This window comes from Tigriopus californicus, chromosome 1 (assembly GCF_007210705.1).
Source record: "Tigriopus californicus strain San Diego chromosome 1, Tcal_SD_v2.1, whole genome shotgun sequence".
Classification (NCBI taxonomy): domain Eukaryota; kingdom Metazoa; phylum Arthropoda; class Copepoda; order Harpacticoida; family Harpacticidae; genus Tigriopus; species Tigriopus californicus.
In genome coordinates, this window is record NC_081440.1 from 3,827,654 (window position 1) to 3,845,094 (window position 17,441).

At 40.4% G+C, this 17,441-nt stretch overlaps 4 protein-coding genes across 5 annotated transcripts; 1 reads left to right on the forward strand and 3 right to left on the reverse strand.

Moving 5' to 3' along the window:
* Positions 1–444: 444 nt before the first annotated feature.
* Positions 445–2,920, forward strand: LOC131879837 (thioredoxin-related transmembrane protein 2 homolog). The gene is made up of 3 exons (XM_059226291.1): positions 445–827; positions 2,019–2,334; positions 2,394–2,920. The coding sequence occupies exons 1-3, from the start codon at positions 540–542 to the stop codon at positions 2,690–2,692; spliced, it is 903 nt and encodes a 300-aa protein (XP_059082274.1). The 5' UTR covers positions 445–539; the 3' UTR covers positions 2,693–2,920.
* A 1,623-nt stretch (positions 2,921–4,543) lies between these two features.
* On the reverse strand, positions 4,544–11,010 carry LOC131885165 (heparin sulfate O-sulfotransferase-like). Its single transcript, XM_059233109.1, has 7 exons — positions 10,882–11,010; positions 10,470–10,520; positions 9,606–9,867; positions 9,462–9,483; positions 9,167–9,401; positions 5,021–9,096; positions 4,544–4,965 (listed from the first exon to the last, which is right to left on the reverse strand). Exons 1-6 carry the CDS (start codon positions 10,888–10,890, stop codon positions 8,635–8,637), a joined length of 1,041 nt encoding a protein of 346 aa, XP_059089092.1. The 5' UTR covers positions 10,891–11,010; the 3' UTR covers positions 4,544–4,965; positions 5,021–8,634.
* LOC131885173 (alpha-1,4-N-acetylglucosaminyltransferase-like) lies at positions 10,539–11,847 on the reverse strand. The gene is made up of 2 exons (XM_059233121.1): positions 11,109–11,847; positions 10,539–11,048 (listed from the first exon to the last, which is right to left on the reverse strand). The coding sequence occupies exons 1-2, from the start codon at positions 11,730–11,732 to the stop codon at positions 10,656–10,658; spliced, it is 1,017 nt and encodes a 338-aa protein (XP_059089104.1). The 5' UTR covers positions 11,733–11,847; the 3' UTR covers positions 10,539–10,655.
* A 1,758-nt stretch (positions 11,848–13,605) lies between these two features.
* LOC131884787 (exostosin-3-like) lies at positions 13,606–17,268 on the reverse strand. Of its 2 annotated transcripts, XM_059232672.1 has the most exons (8): positions 16,895–17,268; positions 16,436–16,838; positions 15,816–16,365; positions 15,530–15,747; positions 15,366–15,468; positions 15,229–15,288; positions 14,813–15,168; positions 13,606–14,740 (listed from the first exon to the last, which is right to left on the reverse strand). In XM_059232672.1, the coding sequence occupies exons 3-8, from the start codon at positions 16,059–16,061 to the stop codon at positions 14,614–14,616; spliced, it is 1,110 nt and encodes a 369-aa protein (XP_059088655.1). In that variant the 5' UTR covers positions 16,062–16,365; positions 16,436–16,838; positions 16,895–17,268; the 3' UTR covers positions 13,606–14,613. The 2 variants fall into 2 exon arrangements, with proteins under 2 accessions (XP_059088655.1, XP_059088663.1); XM_059232680.1 differs by lacking the exons at positions 15,229–15,288; positions 15,366–15,468; positions 15,816–16,365; positions 16,436–16,838; positions 16,895–17,268 and having other exon boundaries at positions 14,813–15,036; positions 15,530–15,777.
* Between the last annotated feature and the right edge of the window lie 173 nt (positions 17,269–17,441).

Genomic DNA, 17,441 nt, shown 5'->3' on the forward strand with positions numbered 1-17,441 from the left:
TCATACTGGAGTTAATGTCTTGATTCAACGCAATGGCCTAAGTTGGCGGTGAGGGGAAATCCGTGTCGTTTCCTCTCTTCAGAGTCCCTGAATAGATGGTCTCCTGGGAATTGATTACAAACCGGTTTATTGTGCTGTTTAGCCAACCGAGTGGTCGGTTGTCCACGTTGTCCAACATCCAGCGTCTAGAAATCTATGCCTAAGCTGGCGAGACGTTTTGATATTTTTTTCAAACAAGCCACTTTCAAATAAAATTTGATTTTGAATGCTAGACGACAGCACCTTCTAAAATTGATGAACCCAACTTGAAAACGTCTATGCTAGTATCCAATATGCTCTCAGTAGAGGGAGATTGATCCCACGAAAATTATATATCTGGCGATTTAGGCCAGCACGTCCATCACTCAACCTCTGACACGAGCCTACTTTCATTTTAGGATCAACTGTGTCTTTCCAGACCCATAATCAGCCTGAAACCTGAATTTGAGATCAACTCCGCCTCTCATTGATGAAGTGGGTGGGTGGGTGAGCGAGCGTGTATGAAATCGTTGGCCCTAACCAGTCAGATATTCCCAGCCATCCTCATGGGTCTGTCCACGGTCACGTTTGGGCAGGAATTGCGGCAACTCCTGCGGCCGTACTATTTCATCAATATCCTGCTGAGTGCGGCCTTCTTGGGTCTGAAACTGACTTGGCCCGCTTGTGAATGGGTTTTTGGGCAGGACAACCCCGAGAATTGCCAATTGGACATGCGCGAAAATGAGATCCTCTTCTTCTTGCTCATAGTCATCATGATCCGGGCCCGCAAAACCGGATCCACCCGCATGGTAAGGCCGATAATCGCCCTCGAACTTGTACGGCCATGGGGGTTGGGGCTCTAACCTGTGAGCCCGACACATCCCAGGCCCCGCCCCACACTCCCTAATCGGTCCAAATTCTGGCGTCGGCAGGGCTCTTGGCATCATGAAACACATCCAACATGACAGCGGAGAGGACCCAGTCTGGAATGGGTCCCTCCCGGGTTAGATTGCTTCAACGATGCCATGGCCATATGTTGGGTGGCCGTCTAATTTGAAATGAGCCAACCAGATCATAGTTGGATTCTTGGACACGGTCGTCTCCTCTCGTCTCGTCTCACCCGTCTCACCACGGTGGTCAAAAAAGCTTATCAGGTATTGAGAGAAATGCGCATATCCATCTCAACAGTCTTCTTCCTTGCAATAACCATAAGAAGTTATTTTGACGTGATTGATTTATTGAAGTCTGGCTCAAATTTGTCGCGCATATGGCTATTAGCTAGCAAGATTTGCATTGATATTTCTGTTGGAATTCAAAAAGGCTTTTGAACCATTGTGGCAGTCGTCTCAATGGTGAGACGAGAGGGGTAAGCTGATCAACGAAGAATCCAGCTCATGTAAACTTTTAGTTTGTCGATCATTTTTGAAATGCTTTTGAGACCCCCATCCCCCTGACTCAAGAGATGCCGAAGGGTAATCCATGTCCATTTAGTTCTGGCTAGATCTAAATGCATCCGTGGAGGTGCTTTGGGAGCTGAGGCTTAGGTGACTATCACATGACCTTTGAATAACCTAATGCGGATAGCCGGTTTAAATCAATGTTTTGGAGAACGTTGTCATGGATTATGCGGCTCATTGGTTATCCAACTTGATTCACTTGATCGATTTTATCCTGATATTGAGGTTGAGAAATCAATGCAAGATATAATCGTTGGTGAATCGAACAGTGTCTGGTTTGTAATTGATTGCATGGGTAGGCTTATTTTTTGGCAGTTACTTGGGGTCTGTTTGAGCCCGAGGATTTGCAAGTCTCGATACACCTCAAACTGCGCTGCAAAATTTAACTTGACACCCCTGGCCTGATCAAGCTAGCTTTCGAAATGGAAAAGTTTTTTGCATGCCACCCCCCCCACGATAAAACCAATGGAATATATCAATTGCATCCTGATCTATTCCCTCGTCTTCTCCCATGTCCATATCCTGATCATCCAATTCCCACAGGTGTCTTATCTTTCCTCGGGCTTTGTCTACGCGAAAGTGGCAAATCTAGTCCTCTTCTCCCGGTCGGATCCTCGTTATGGCCTCCTGTACTTGCTCTTGTTCACGCTCCAAGGCATGCTTCTCCCCGAGCCCACCTACAAAGGCCCCGAGAACATTACCTATTTCCGATCCGACGGCCTGGACGAGGAAATCAAACGAGACCCTCACGTGACTTGGTTGGTGACCTTCTACGCCGCTTGGTCGCCCGCTTCCATCAACTTCTCGCCCGTGTTCGCCAAGATCTCTTCCCAATACGGTTTGCCCAACCTCAAGTTCGGTAAGGCCACTCAATGATTGCATTGTGGTCGCTTTGTAATGAGGGTTTTTTTTTTCTAGGCAAAATCGATATCGGCCGTTATCCGGATATTGGAACCGAGCATTTGATCAACACCTCCGCTCTCACCCGCCAACTGCCCACAGTGATTATGTTCCAGAATGGTAAAGAAGTGGGGCGTGTTCCCGCTATTGTGTCGGGCAAGGTTCAGAAGTTCGTGTTCAAGGAGGAAGATATCGTGGGCGTGTTTGATTTGAACAACTTGTACGCGGAGTGCAAGAAGGACAAGAAATACGCCGCCCAAATCAAGCAAATGGAAGAGGAAACGCAGGTGGTTCAAGAAGCCAAGAAAACCAAATAGATTTTAGATTGAAGATGCTCCCTCTCATAATTGGGCATTATTGAACCTCGGACACTTCGATTAGCGCTGTGCAATTGACTTAGACATTTTGGTTGTCGTGCTTTGTCCTTCGGACGGAATCTCATCCCTTGAATATGAGCATACTTGTGAACGAATATGTACTATAAGCACTGATGTATCTCGTGTAATTGAATGCGAAAAGGGAGAATGCATTTTGTTTCCTTGTGATTTCTTGTTCCCTTTTTTTTCATCGACAAAGATGCCTTGGATAAAGAAAGTGTGCCTACTTTTGAAACAAGGCCAATAAGTAGGCTTGGAAAATTGTAATCTCATTTTCCCAAGGAGCTATTACAATTGAAAGAACAAACCTGTTAACGGTTACGTTTTAAAAGGGGTCAGAGATTAGGTATTTAATCCTTTTTCTGCTTGTCCCAATATCTGAGTTGATTAATTCAGAGTGAGGCTAAGATTCGATGTGCGTTAATTCGTTAAAATTCATTTTTTATGTGTGTCACCCAAAATGACAAACCTGTCCAAAACGTAACAAAAGATTCATTCTGAAGAGCACTCAGGGTTCTTGAAGGGATCTGCTTAGGCTATGATCGTTTTTTTTTTCAAATTTCGAGCCTTTTTAATGCTTGAACGATCCAAAAATTAAGGGAATAAACTAGAGCGATGAAAAATATCTCCAAATCTAATGGTTAACGTCCTTTGGAATTCATTGATAGAGCATATTTTTAGGCTCCTGGGATGGACTCACTTGAGGTTTACGTGATGTCATATGCGACCTGAAATGTCCGAATTGGCAAGCTTGAGATTAAAAGCATCAACAAGAAGCCTGGTATCATGCGATGATTTGAGGACACAGATATTCAAGCACCTTTGAACTTTGAACGGCGCGGTTTCCTTGGACCGCGAGGCCATGGGGCCCAAGTTTCAGAATAACTTGTTAGGGGTATATGAGATCATCCCGATAACATTGCCACGTGGTGAATCGAAGAAGTGACGTATGTGCGATTGAATTCCAGATATTGACGCTCGTATCAAAGCTTCAATCAATTTTATAGAGACATAAAGGGGAACGCATACGCTTTATCCTCAATACCAATCCCACGGCCTTTGATTTTGAATTATCCTGTCTGCTTCCGTGCAAAAATAATTTGCATCATGTAAACGGGCTGCCTGAACTTGCCCACTTGTAGTACTAAGCTACAGCCAGCTCCCTTAGTTTACAATTAACCAGAACCTGCTCCGTATAACCGAGTGCGACAAAACTTCTCCTGCAGTTGCCCACATGATAAGAGTTACCAATCTTCTGGTTAAGTTTAAACCAATGGACAGAAAGGATGGTGATTTCAAGGCCATTTCATTCACGGCGACCGAATGGCGTTCCACTGTCCTCTTCATTGAGCTGGCAAGGTCATTTGAGCTCCAAGCAGTCCAGACCTCACTCCTATTAACTATTTTGTCTAGGGCCAAGTTGAAACTGATAAAAACAGACGTTTTCATTCAACAAAGTCTTCCTTTATTGCATCCACCAAGGAGAACAGGCCGATATACCACAGGACGTTTTGATCAACGTGTCTTGCGTATAGCCATTTATTAATGCGAACGGAGGTTGCCTCAAATAGTAGAGTCTTAAATATGTCAATGAAACTCCCTCCGAAAATTCAACGCATTCAAACCAGCAATGAGACTCTGACAATATTTTATGAACTTTTGAGAATGGGCCAATTTAGATTCCTAGATCTAAAAGACCTTATGAACTATCTGCTGGAATTGCGACTGATTGCTGAAGCGCTTCACATGATCTAATATTGGGTTGTTCCAATGATTCAAGAATCCAAAATCTAAATGTAAGAACCAATCAAATGTAGTGCCCAAGACATTTTTCGACACTTAATTGATTTATGAATGTATTTCTGACTTACAATAAGATTTAATACTTCTGTCTTATAAACGTACAATTGAGTAAATAATTTATGAATAAGGAGGTAGTAACGACAACAAATTCACGCGGAACGGATCGCACAAGGCTTATTGGAACATTTTAATGTCGGATTTGGAGGAATTGCCTTCGATTGGGTTCGTTGCCACCGGATACTCGTGACATAAGGTCTTGAAGGGCCCGTTCATCTTCTGCGGAGATCTCTGGCATCATCCCAGTTTTCCTGATCTGTTCCAAGATCAATGCCAATCGATAAAGGTCTTCAGTGGAGAAGTTGGCCAAATCTGGATCATTCACATCTGGACTCTCCATGGAACGTAGGAACCTATGAATATCTTTATTACTAACATGAGTTCACATAATAAATGTGCCATTTTTACCTTGTATCAAGTTCTAAGCTAGGCGATTCGGAGTGAAGAGCTTGAATGATTGGTGATCCATGTGGAACATACAGTGACTCTGACGGTTGAACCACCCACGTCAAGAGTATGAAGCTGGCCAGAAGGGCGACAATCATCTTGTGTTCAATTCAGATTTGGGAAATGATACCCTCACAAATGTATTGTTGTAAGCTTCTCGGTTTGTGCACAATTGAAATTGGGACCACTTCGGTCACTCTTCTTATACTAAACTTGCACTCGGTCATCGGGAGAGCAAGCCCCAAACTTGAGGGAGTTCGCTACGTCAAGTTGAACGTACAGTATGTAGTACAAACATGCTTGTCGAGTACATGCATCCTTATTCATCATGACTGAATCACTTATGGCGGCCTGATTTCCAGGGACGGGACAACGAATCGATGGGGATTGGCATGTCGAGCCTCTGGACGACGAATCCAGGTGACAGCGAGGCCAAAATCTTGCTGCTAGCTTCACGGTGTCATTATCGAGCCTGATACCCATCGTGAACTGACTGATGGCGGTCTGCGGATTGGATGACGGACATCAAAGTCTGGAGTACAGCTGGCGGCGTGATGAGAAATTGGCTTACAGCTTTTGGAGTCAGGATTACTGTTTGTAGACAAGAAGTTTAGAGAATGGAATCATCCGTGTACTTCAAATAATTACTTACAGAGATTGATAGCGTTTGGATAATAATTAGACCCCGGAAAAAGGTAGAAAAATAGGTATCGAAGGTAACTAAAAGGCAGTAACATTTGCCAAAAAGGTAACTAACAGGAATTAGTGACATATCATGATTAAAAGGTAACAAGGAGAAAAATTGTACCATTTGACTTCAATAGTACTGGGGATTACATACAATGTACGGGTTCAAAATCCCGTGATAGACCAAGCCAAAAGCCGTGGAGTAGTGGTTAGCTCAGTTTCGTGTAATGAGAGAGGTCCCCGGTTCGAGTCTCCTCCCCGACCATTCTGAAGGGAAACTCTTAGACCCTAACCACACCCACGGACGAAGAATCAAGCTGATTTGGACACGACACTGCCTATCAGAATTGTAATCGGAAGATGTTGATGGCTGTCTTTGCTGGACGGGCGAGGTTCATCCCTCCGACTCAACCACTCCAAATACGATTTTGAAAATATATACCGCACTTTGTTCAAGAAAGCAAGTCCTTTTAAGAATAAAAAAATCAAAAGAAGACGAACATCCCTTAGTTATTGCTCTGTATCTATTCTCGCCTATTAAATAAAAAGTGACAGGAGAAGAAATCGATCATAATCAAACGTAATCAAAGAAGCTCTACGGAGGGATTGCGTGCCCTCTTGGTAGAAATCAAACATTTGGCAACAATATTCTTATTTGATAAATTTGCACAATTTGTAGGGCATTAGGTCGTGATAATCCAGCAACCCTTCAAGTTTCGAAACAATGAAACAATGACCTAACTTGAAAAGCTTTTGGGATCATTATTGCATAGTAAATCAATTGTAATTTTTTTGTTTGTTTATGGCCCTTATTTTCAGGGCACTATTCGTTCCTCAATAAAAGGAACGAATTACAGTTACTATTATTTTGGTCAAAAATGATAATCCGTTACACAACCGTTACTCGAAAAAAATGTAATGGCATTACTCGTTACATTTCCTAAAATTTAGATGACCAATTTTTCATGGTTTTTGCCCCATGAGGTTTTCTCCGAAGGCGGGATTCGAACCCACGCCCTTTAGGGAACCATGTCGTGCCTCTATCGGGTACATTAGACCACTAACACCATAATTCTCTCAAGAATTTGTGTGTTTGGCTTCAAGCAGTCCTAATGGTTAACAGTGGAAGACTTCGTGTAAACATTTTTCAATAATGAGCATTGACATGTAATCTTGGCATAATCGTTTAAAATGTATCGGATCATAATGCTTTGAGGAGTCAATATTGGGACCCTGACTGGGGTTATGATTGTTGAAGGTTTGAAACAATGTCGCAATTTAAGTCGTGATGGAAAAGCAGTATTTGACATGGTCAAGCCGGTAAAGCTTCCCTGTTAGAAACCTATGCTTTAAGTTGTGAATGCATGGAGGCTTTGGAAATTTGATGCATCATACTCAAGCCAGAGAAGGATTTTCCCTGCTTGACAATTAAACTGAAAAATCAGGTCTTTAGTCCAACGGAACTTGATTGAGAAGATGTAAACAATAAGGGAGCAAATGCAACAAGATTTAAAACCAAGAACACCTTCACAGTAGTTAAGAGCAAGCACAATTTTCAACCCTGACTCTTATTAATTATAATCAGCTAAATGGAAATAGCAAAAAATTCTGTTCAGCCTTAAGTTTCCTCAGCTGTCACAAGATAAACAAAAAAATTAAGGCCATTCTGGAAGATGAAAAAGAAACGAGTAACGAGTAATTCTTGTAGGTTTTGGGTCGTAACAATTACACAATTCTAAAATGTGATGGCATTACAGTTCCTTTTTGGAAAAAGGAACGAATTACTGTAATTTCGTCACTTATGACCTGCTCATTTGTGGAATACGCTTAACATCCGCAATTATGATAAGCCTGGGAGAAAAGTTGAGTTCTTCTCTGGGGAAAATAAGACCTGCATTGTAAAGAAAATATGCCATAAAACTGTCTGGGAACAATCTGCTATCACACGGTTTTCTTTGCTGGCTTCCTTACCACTACTGAGAATTGGATCCCCTTCAGTTCAAGATGACAGAGTTATATTTTTATTTACGCCTTGTAGTTTATCCACATGACATGAAACACAATGGAATCAGTTGAATATGGATCTCCCGCATGTTGTGAAATGCTCCTGTACCGTGTGTATATATTAGCAAAATCTTACGGCAGCCCAATCATAATGCTGAATTAAAAGCACAAGAATTGGATTTCGTTTTGTAATTTGCAAGATTAATTAACAAGAGAAAATATATCATATGAATTGCAAACTGACAAGATTTGATTACTTCTAAACCTGAAGAAGAGCGACTTGTGATTTCCAGAGTGAGTGGAAAAAATTAACGAGAATTAATCACACGTGTCTAAATCAAAGACTCCAACGGAATTTCACTGCGATCCGACATCTGACATTCTAAGGGAATTCAAAATTAGCAAGTCCACAAATATGAACGGAGAGACCTAGGAGGTGGGGGGAGGTCTGCTGGGAGGCTGGAACAACAACAAATATGTCCAAGTTCAGTTTCATTAAGATTGACAGCTTGGTCGCCTCTTTTTGTTTTCAATCTCCCTTTTTTCCCCCGGAACGTTCACAGCCTTGTGCTGTTCAAGTTTTTGCATTATGTAATGTCTCATCAAAGCCCATATTTTATCTAATAATGTTTTCAATAGATGCCCTGTTAAAAAACTTGAAAATGCCAAAGATCCTTGCCAACAAACGTCGCATCAAAATTTGATCAAAACGAAATGTGTTCTTAACTTGAATTAAGACGAAGAGGGTGACCAAAGTCAGTCTCGGTTTGGACTTCGTCTTTTACGTCTCAAATAATCGTCCCTTTTGAATTGAAACCCAAACAACAAATCCGGCCAGACTTGATGGAATCAAATTGAGTACGATGCTTCAATGTCGACATTATTCAGTTGAGACTTGTTCTCACAGCTTTGCGATTCATTCCAGAGATGTTCAAGATTCGCATTTGGTTGCTTAGACGCTCCTTTGCAAATTGGTAAAATATCATATCGAAGTGAAACATCTGTTCCAACTTCAACTTGGCGGATGCTGAAATATTCCTTTCATGAGGATGTCCATTGATCACTTCATTCACCGATATGGATCGAAATCCACTAAAGAAGCTTGGCAATAGTGCCTCCATTACTGATAAACTTCCTACCATGTCTTCGGTGATCCCAACCACAGAATAGTACATATCCACTACAGAGATGGCTCTTTTCAATGCTTCTGAAGAACCCACTTTTCGACATTCAAGAGCATTTCCACAAAAGTATGAGAGTTGTTGGATACGATATTGACCATCTTGGAAGAAACATTCCGGATCTTGTTCCAAAATGCAAAGCTCAGCATCTCTCTCAAACCACTCCTTGATTGGATGGATGAGGAATCTAGTTAGTGTTCATACTCGTATAAGAGAGATATAACTTTAGATTCACCTGAGGTGGCTTGACTTTTTTGTTCCAAATTCTACTTGGCCGACGTCTGTAGTAAAAGTCTGACAGGAACCAATCGATTGGGTGGCGAACAAAATTGATCCAATTGCTGTTCCAAGACCGATTATAAATAGCCGTGTCGATGAAGAAGAAATGATTCCAGAACAGAGTGGAATAATGTCCCGGAGAGTTACTCATTTTTTCCACCAATTGTTGTTCCTGGATCTGGGACAAGCTGCTAGTGAAAATACAATGACATAACTTCTTTGTATGGTCCAGGAATTTTTTAGAGTGATACCTGTAAGGGGCATCGCCAAGATCTGAAAAATATTGTTTGTATAATGTTACACAAACTTATGACTTCAATGTTTTTAAAACTATTTTTGCTGGTATTTAAGGATAAGTGTATTGTTTTAGGCAATCTGCAACTAAGAAGACTCACTAAGATTGTGCATTCGGAAATGCAGCCTTTGACTCAATTTCCACAATGTTCTCATGACATATGACGATCCAGTTTTGCGATTCCTGTTGAAAATCAAAACAGAGGGTTCTTGGGTATTTTTAAGTTTCCACCGTATTATATTGGGTTTTAGCGTCTGAAATTTTGGTCGCAGGCTGTACATCTCTGGAGTGGGTTTGGCCCAAAATGATTTTCTGTCGATTTGGAACTGATTCCAGCTTGGACAAATTTGAATGGCATCAACCTAAAGAATAGCTAAGTTTGACGATCAGATTAACGGGTTAACTTACGTCATTAGTTTTCCAAAAATTCGAATCGCTACACAACAATTGGTCAAGTTAAACCTACGCTTTCCATTTAAGAGATGCAAGAGTTTTGCAATTAGCAAAGGCTTCACGTTTGGCGTTTGCGTCTCAAATCAATTACATGACTTTGAACTTTGTAACGTGAAAATGTTCAAGAAGATCTATGATCTGCTCATTTCAAGCGGGTTTTTTATTATCATTTCGATTAGTTTCCTTTACAATCTTTTTATTGTTGTACTAAACAGCTATTATTGTGTATTTTTGTCTGGTTACTGAAGTTTTTGGCCTCTGCTTTCTTTTCTTTCAGTTGTTTCGAGTTTTAGGATTTTCGGGAAAAAATAATGTTGCTTTTTGGTTGCTCTTGTTCTTGAGGATTCAAGCATGTCATAATGGAATCGATAGAACAAACAACCGAGTAGATTTACATATATTTAAGTAGTTGGAGAAAAGCTGTTTGGTGCGATGAGTTGCCCAATTTTTCATTAAAACAGAAATCGGTACTTGCTTTCTTAAAACTTAATGAACCAAAATCAATGCTTACAGAATTGGGCATTTTGATAATTCCTTTCTCTTGGTACGTCTCGTCTAAATCCTGGAATATACAATAAGATTACTACAAAATAGTTCAAGGAAATCTACATACATAGAGTAACTGATGTAATTTGGAAAAGTTGTTTTTGGTCTATCTTTATTCGAATCCCATCAGTAAACATACTTCAGTATGTTTTTAATATTTTCGACCCACTTGGAAACGTAGGATATTTTCTTCCGTCATTGGACACGCCTCCTTCATGATTCGATACAAAGGTTGATTTGATCTCATGATGTACGGATCCGTGGCGTTAGGGTCTTGAGTACCAGTGCGTTTCTTGTTACAATAATGCAGAAAATGGCTCTGTGCAATGGTGCTCTGTATCTTTGAATCATATTTAGGCTGATAAAACTTAGCATACTCTGGACATTGAAACGGGGTTGCGAATTGAGGACTCTGAATTTTCAGATCAGGGCAATGGAGTTGAGACAAATTCTGTAGTCCTTGGTTAGCACAATACTCATTGGTTGCTTTTGTCAAAAGGTCAGGTCCATTATGACCCCAAAGATCGCCTCTGAAAGTTTGCGCCTGCAAAACATTTATCATACGAAGATGTACAAGTCAGATGGGTCAGTAAAAGAAGCTTACCATTCGCTCAAGGGTCAATTTCAAAAGAGGATGGCCTTTTCTCAATTGAAAGACAGCACTAGCAACTCTATTAGATTGAACCAAACAAACAAAGTTCGTTTCCGCTTCTGAAATCGGTCTCAAAGCAATCACGTCGTGATCCAGATAGAGGCCACCAAATTTGAAGACCACTAAGAATCGTAACACGTTACTTATGTTGCTCAAAGACCAAATCGACGATTTGACTTTCCCGCTCTTCCATAAGTGCTCAACAGCTGACCCTTGGACAAAGGCATCAATGTCAATGGAGCGGAAATGGACGTTTTTAAGATCGGATAAGAATGGAGGTAAACCATGTATTTTAACTTGGCTCAAAATCACTATGATATCCCTATTAGGGTACAAATTGGCTACCCTCTCAATAGCGCACACCAGGCGGGGTTTCAGACCAGTTTCACTCGAATTTGTTTCAACGAAAAAGACAGGATTTTCAATTCCCAGGAAATCGTTTGCCAAGAGAGGCAAGCTTTTCGACGATTCTTGATTTTTAAATGGGTGGTGATGATTGCAATGGTATATAAATATAACCAAAAGCAACAAGATGAGCCATTTCAGACTTTTTTGATGCAAACAAACTTTAGACATTGCTGTGATTTATATTTACTGACATGAGGAATGCCTGAAGTGATCTGAATTTGATAGTATTTTCTTAATGTGACCATGACATCGAAAGTGGTTGTAAAATATGTAGAGCGCAGACTCATGCTCGTAGGACGGATCTGCCGAAGAGCTTTTTCAACCAACGAAGGTGTCCTCAAAATTACCATGTTAAGCACATGTTATCAAATTCGGGAATGTTGTGCAAATTTTCGAGTCACGCCGTGTTTTTCTGCAATATCACAGGGCAATAATAAATGAAATCATTTCAGAAACTGGTTTGCTTCATCATTTTTGCAATTAACGGCGCCTCTGGATCCCACAAGGCGGAAAGTTGATGGGTGAACAAAAATGTTTATCTACCGCTACCGGTAACTCGTTACTTCTTTGAATAAGTATTGGTAACGGTTGGGAGGAGGCGTGGTGTAGTGGTTAGCGCAGTTTCCTTATACGAGAAAGGACCCCGGTTCGAATCTCCTCCCCGACCTTTCTCAAGGAAACTTTTAGACGCTAACCCTGCCCACAGACGGAGAACCAAACTGATACGGACACGACACTGCCTATCGGAAAAAGTATAAGGACTATGTGATGGCTGGCTTCGCTGGCCCGGCGAGGCTCATCCCTCCAACCCTAGCACCCAAATACAAAAAAATAAAAATAAAAAATAACGTCACGGTTTTTCAGCCCTCCCGTTACCTTTACTCTCTTCTCCTAAAAACGAGGGAAAGAAAAATGCGTAAAGGTTTCCAACCCATTATTTTTTTTAAACTCCGTCTCAAATGAAAAAAATATTCTAGTTTTTGAGGGCGTCTGTTCCACTCTAGCAATCTCTGAGTGTGTTCCACAGGGATACAGTCTAAAATTCCGAAGTATAGGAAGAATTTGTTCTAAAAGAGTTGCAAACTAGCAAAAAGGCTCCACAGTAATATTAATCCAGCAGTTGTGGCTAACCTTCAAAGAAAGTTGGATTTAATCCAAGGTAGAATTAAGGCCTCCGTTGAGACAGATCAGTTGAAAAAGGAAAGTAGAGTAGTTCAGGAGGTGAGGTCGAATCCGAAGGCATCTTTCTCTTATGTAAACTCTAAGAGAAACCCAACCCAGGATTTAGGGTCAATTGTAATGACCGCAGAGGCTTAACGTGCGTTTTGAGAGCAACTTTAAGCCCTCGAGAATCCAGGCTAGTTCAAACAATAAAGTCCAACTCTCTTCTTCCTCGGACTCCTTCATTGTTTAATCAATTTGCTGCCTTCAAATATTGGTAGGGCTTATGTAGGCGTTGATCAAATAGCAAGATTTAATTCAGACTTGGACAATTTTTTGACTAACATTCCCGATCAACCTTATATTCAAGGGTTAGCCAGATCAGCCAATTCCAATTTGTTAGCTGATCAAATAAAATATATAAATAAAAGCTAGGTAAAATGAATAAATTTCTCGTCTTGAACTGCTAGGACTCAAATCCCAGCAGCGGTAAGGAAGTCCGCAAAAAACTGCAATGACTAACTTGCCTCTGATGGGATCAACTATATTATCACGGGAGTCATTTGTTTCACGTCACATTTACTAAAGGTTAAAAACTGGCAAAAACGTTTTTTTTTGCAATTTTTGGCCCTCTTTTTCTGCAAAAGTAACGGGTAACGGTAGCGAAGTAACAGTAATAGTAACGCATTCCTTCTTTAGGTAACGGTTCAAACCCTGACAATAACTCATATTAAATGAATAAATCAGTTCCTTCTCAAGTCTGTAAAAAGCAACATTTGATTTCTTGAAGCTGCTGACTGAGTGTTTTGAGCAATTGGCATATATCGTTCCAGTTACATTGGGACAATATCAATCAAAAAGGGTTGCGTGAAATAGCCATCAGAAACAGATTTTATTATTATTATTTTTGGTTAGGACATAATTGTATCCTAGACAACAACGCAATCATTTGGCATTCAAAACATGAAACTTTTTAAGTTGTACTTTTCGGATTTTTCGTACTAAAGTCTCTTCAGGCATTGCCAAACTAAGACAATCAGTTGTATTTTTCACGTTAAAACCCAAGAAGTGACTGTCAAAAGTCTTTCTCAAAATCCCACTTAAATTGGCATTCAAAGTCTCCTTGACTTCACACGCAATTGTTACGTTTGTCTGAACGAGGGCCATTTTGTCTAAGCCTTCTTGTAAATCACTCGGATTCCAATGGTTCAATTTCTCTTGGAATACGGTCAAGTAGTGTTTGTAGATCTCATGATCAAGCTTGAGCCACTCTTCCAAGCGTTTTCTTTCGTCATGATCAATTATAGACTTGTGTTCCTCATCCCGCTTGAGTTGTGGAAGATGGCCAAAGTCCTTTATGTTCCAATGCAAAGAATGCCAAAGCAAAAACATGGATTCATTCCAATGTTCTTGGATGAGGATGAGTTTGAAATTGGCATCAGTATAGCGAATTACATCTTCAGCGTTCCATTTGCTCTCCGAGTTCCCATATCCCATCTCTTGGACCATGGTTAGCCATTCTGGATGTGGCGATCCCTTTGGGTTACGAATAAACTCATGAAGATTTTGGTGGCTTCCAAGTTGGTAATGATCCCAAAACGAAATGAAACGTTCCACAGGATCCCGGAGAATGGTGAAGGTAAACGGCTTCTTCCCTATGGTTCTCTCGACTTGATGAAGATCCCAGACCATGTGAGAGCACAAAATGTCAAAGAGAACCAAATAAAGCCTTTGATCAGTGAAGGCTCGGTGGAATCGTTGTGGATAACCCAACATGGTTCCTCTCTTGGGAAGGGCTACATTCAGATCGTGGGCCATTGCATGGCGATATATTATATTGCTGATGGTGGTACTGCCTGTTTTGTGCATCTTCAAGAAGGCGATTCTTCTAATCGGATCGGTTTCCAAAGCTGTTATAAAATTGAAATTGAATATGAAACCATCCAATTTGATCAAATGTTTTCTTTTGGAAAATTGATGAATTGAATGGTTTCATGTTCCTTGTGGTACCCGGCCTGAAATTAGATTGTTCAGAGATAACTTTGAATATATTAACTATACAATGAGATTTCTAGTTAAAGCTGTACTTTTGATAGCAGTATCGACCATAGTCACGTTCAGCAGAGTTCAACTCTCGGCAAAAAGAACGCTCCAAGGTTTGAACGTAGAATCTTCCAGGACGAAGTGGCATATATCCATAGGTTTCATAAACCATATCCAGACATTGATCCCGAATGACCTTGTGATTGTCCCGTTGTGAGATAGAATTGTTTGCATCCAAATTGCATACGTCCTCATCACATGAGTAATCCTTGAAATATGACGTCATCAATCCTGGTTTGTCCGTTAGATCTTGGACCATGGCGTTGAGAAATATATCATCACAATTGAGCTCTTTATCCACAAACTCTTTTAACGTTTGGGGCAAATTGTAGGTATAGTGCTGAACGATATAATGTTTTCAACATGGGTCAAAATGATCATTGCAATGGAAAGCTCTTACATAAAGGTAGAATTTGTCGATGAATAGGGCCATGGGTAACAAAATGGAATTCTCACAATGCTGTCGATAAATAGTTTACCAATATTGTATTTTTCATTCCAATTAGTATTAAGTTGATGTTGGTCATTTATGTTTACCATCTGAATGATGTAATGCCATTTCCCCATTTCAGGAACAAGATATTGATCCAAATCTCTTCCAACAAAACCAACTAATCGGTCACGATTTTCTTGCCACGCTCTATATAAGAGTGACTCGGAAGTTGCAAGACACGCAAAAGTCAAATATTTGAATCACTTACCTAAAACCTTTCAATAAAGCTGTCCCATCCAAACGTCTTGTGTCGTCATCAAAGAGAAAAATGCTCCTTGTTTGAATGGAATCCAACGGCAAATATCGATTGTGAAGGCTATTTTTGGGTGGGAAAATGAATTGTACCTTAGCGTTGATGGCCACCCTGAGTGTGTTTAGCATTTCAAAATATGGTTTGCCGCTAGGATCATTCCAAATAATGATAACCTGTTCATTCAATTAGCCATCTTCAATCTGAAGCTGTTTTGTAAATATTTGTTCTTTAGTTCACTTGCTTTGTCAATGTGTTGGGTAATATTTCCGAACATGGCCAAGGCATCTTTTAACAGGTTGTGCCTCTTATAAGTCATTACGATGGGAGTGAAAAGTTCTTTAAAGTATTTCTTTCTTGCTTTGGGGATCTCTTTCGACCCTCGGCTTGTCTCGAACATTGGGGGCACAATTGGAGCTCTAATAAATGGGTTGAACGCAATATTCCAATAAAAGTAATCAAATTCCGGGTTCCATATCGAAGGAGCCATGTCATTTGAATAATCATCTCGAATTCCATGGCCAGAAAAGTCCTACAATAGGAAGTCTGATACGATTACTATGTACTATTACAATTGAATAGGCGTGTTTTGTAATAAAAAAAGGAAACCTTGAAAAACTTCTTAACTTAAATATGAGACCAGGAAGTCCCAAATCTTGTTGGGTGTAAATCGCTACAAATGTGTCCAAGATCTTTGGCATTGAAGAGAAATATGCGTTCCACACCGACCATCCTTGGCGACGCTTCCCTAACCTTTCAAAGGCATTTGTCCAACTCAACTTATCGATCAGATCCTAGAGTCAAATTCAAATAAGTTTAATCCTCGTTCACTGCGTCTTTCCGTTTTCTAATCCAATCCTTAACTGGAACAGTTCTCCAATTAGCTCTGTAAACAATCTTGGACCAATCTAGGACCTCAGCAAATGGAAGTGAACGAAATGACGTCGATATGTTGATTAGGATTGGAATGGCTCCATAAGCCAAGACTAAAAGCAATCGTCGACGAACCAATGCTTGATCGGTCATGAAAACAAAGTCCACATCTTTGAGGTCTTGAATATTCAAAAGGTTCAGAATTTTCACTCTGGAATGTTTGAATTGGTTTGAAACGTCCTCCTCGAAAATAGCAAACTTGAAGGGTCGTTTCCTTGCCAATGGACCAATGTCTGGGATCTTATGAAAATCGAATAAGGACGGAATATTTCTGTCGATTTCGGGGGAAGTCACTTTCATCCCAAATTCTTGGTACGTGGGTGTACTCTCAACTCTAATGAAAAAGTATTTTGAAGCTTCTATTTTGCATCTTGTTGTTGGAACACTCACAATTTTGGTTCCACAAACAGTCTCAAACAAGACTTGTTTTTCGAGAAGCGTTGAACGATTTTCGAATCCCATTGAATATTTGAGTCAACAATAATCTTGCCCAAACAATTCTCAGTGACGGAAGTCGATTTTTTGCTCTGATTTGGGAAGCTTGTTGCAATATTTTCGCTCTTTTGGTCTGGTTGAAGCAAGATAATGAAAATCAGCATCAAAAATAGGATGCTCAGTTTTAATCTCCGCTTGATGAAAATCATGACTAACGAATGGTATTGACCTTTAACAGTCCCACGAGCGCACATGTGTGTGTGATCTTAGTCACTTTTCTTCAAGTGTACAGGAAATGAATCCAAATAAAGTCAGGCAATTTCAACACGGACCTCTCTTTCAACGACTGAAACAGTTTCAAAGCTTGATATTAACTTTGAAAAGGTTACTTAATCAGAAGCAATGACAACTAAAAATCGGTTCCTAGGAAGTTAAACCAAAATTTGTTAAGATGTTCGAGCCAGCGGCCAAGCTCACATTTCAATGATAAATCAGAAATGAC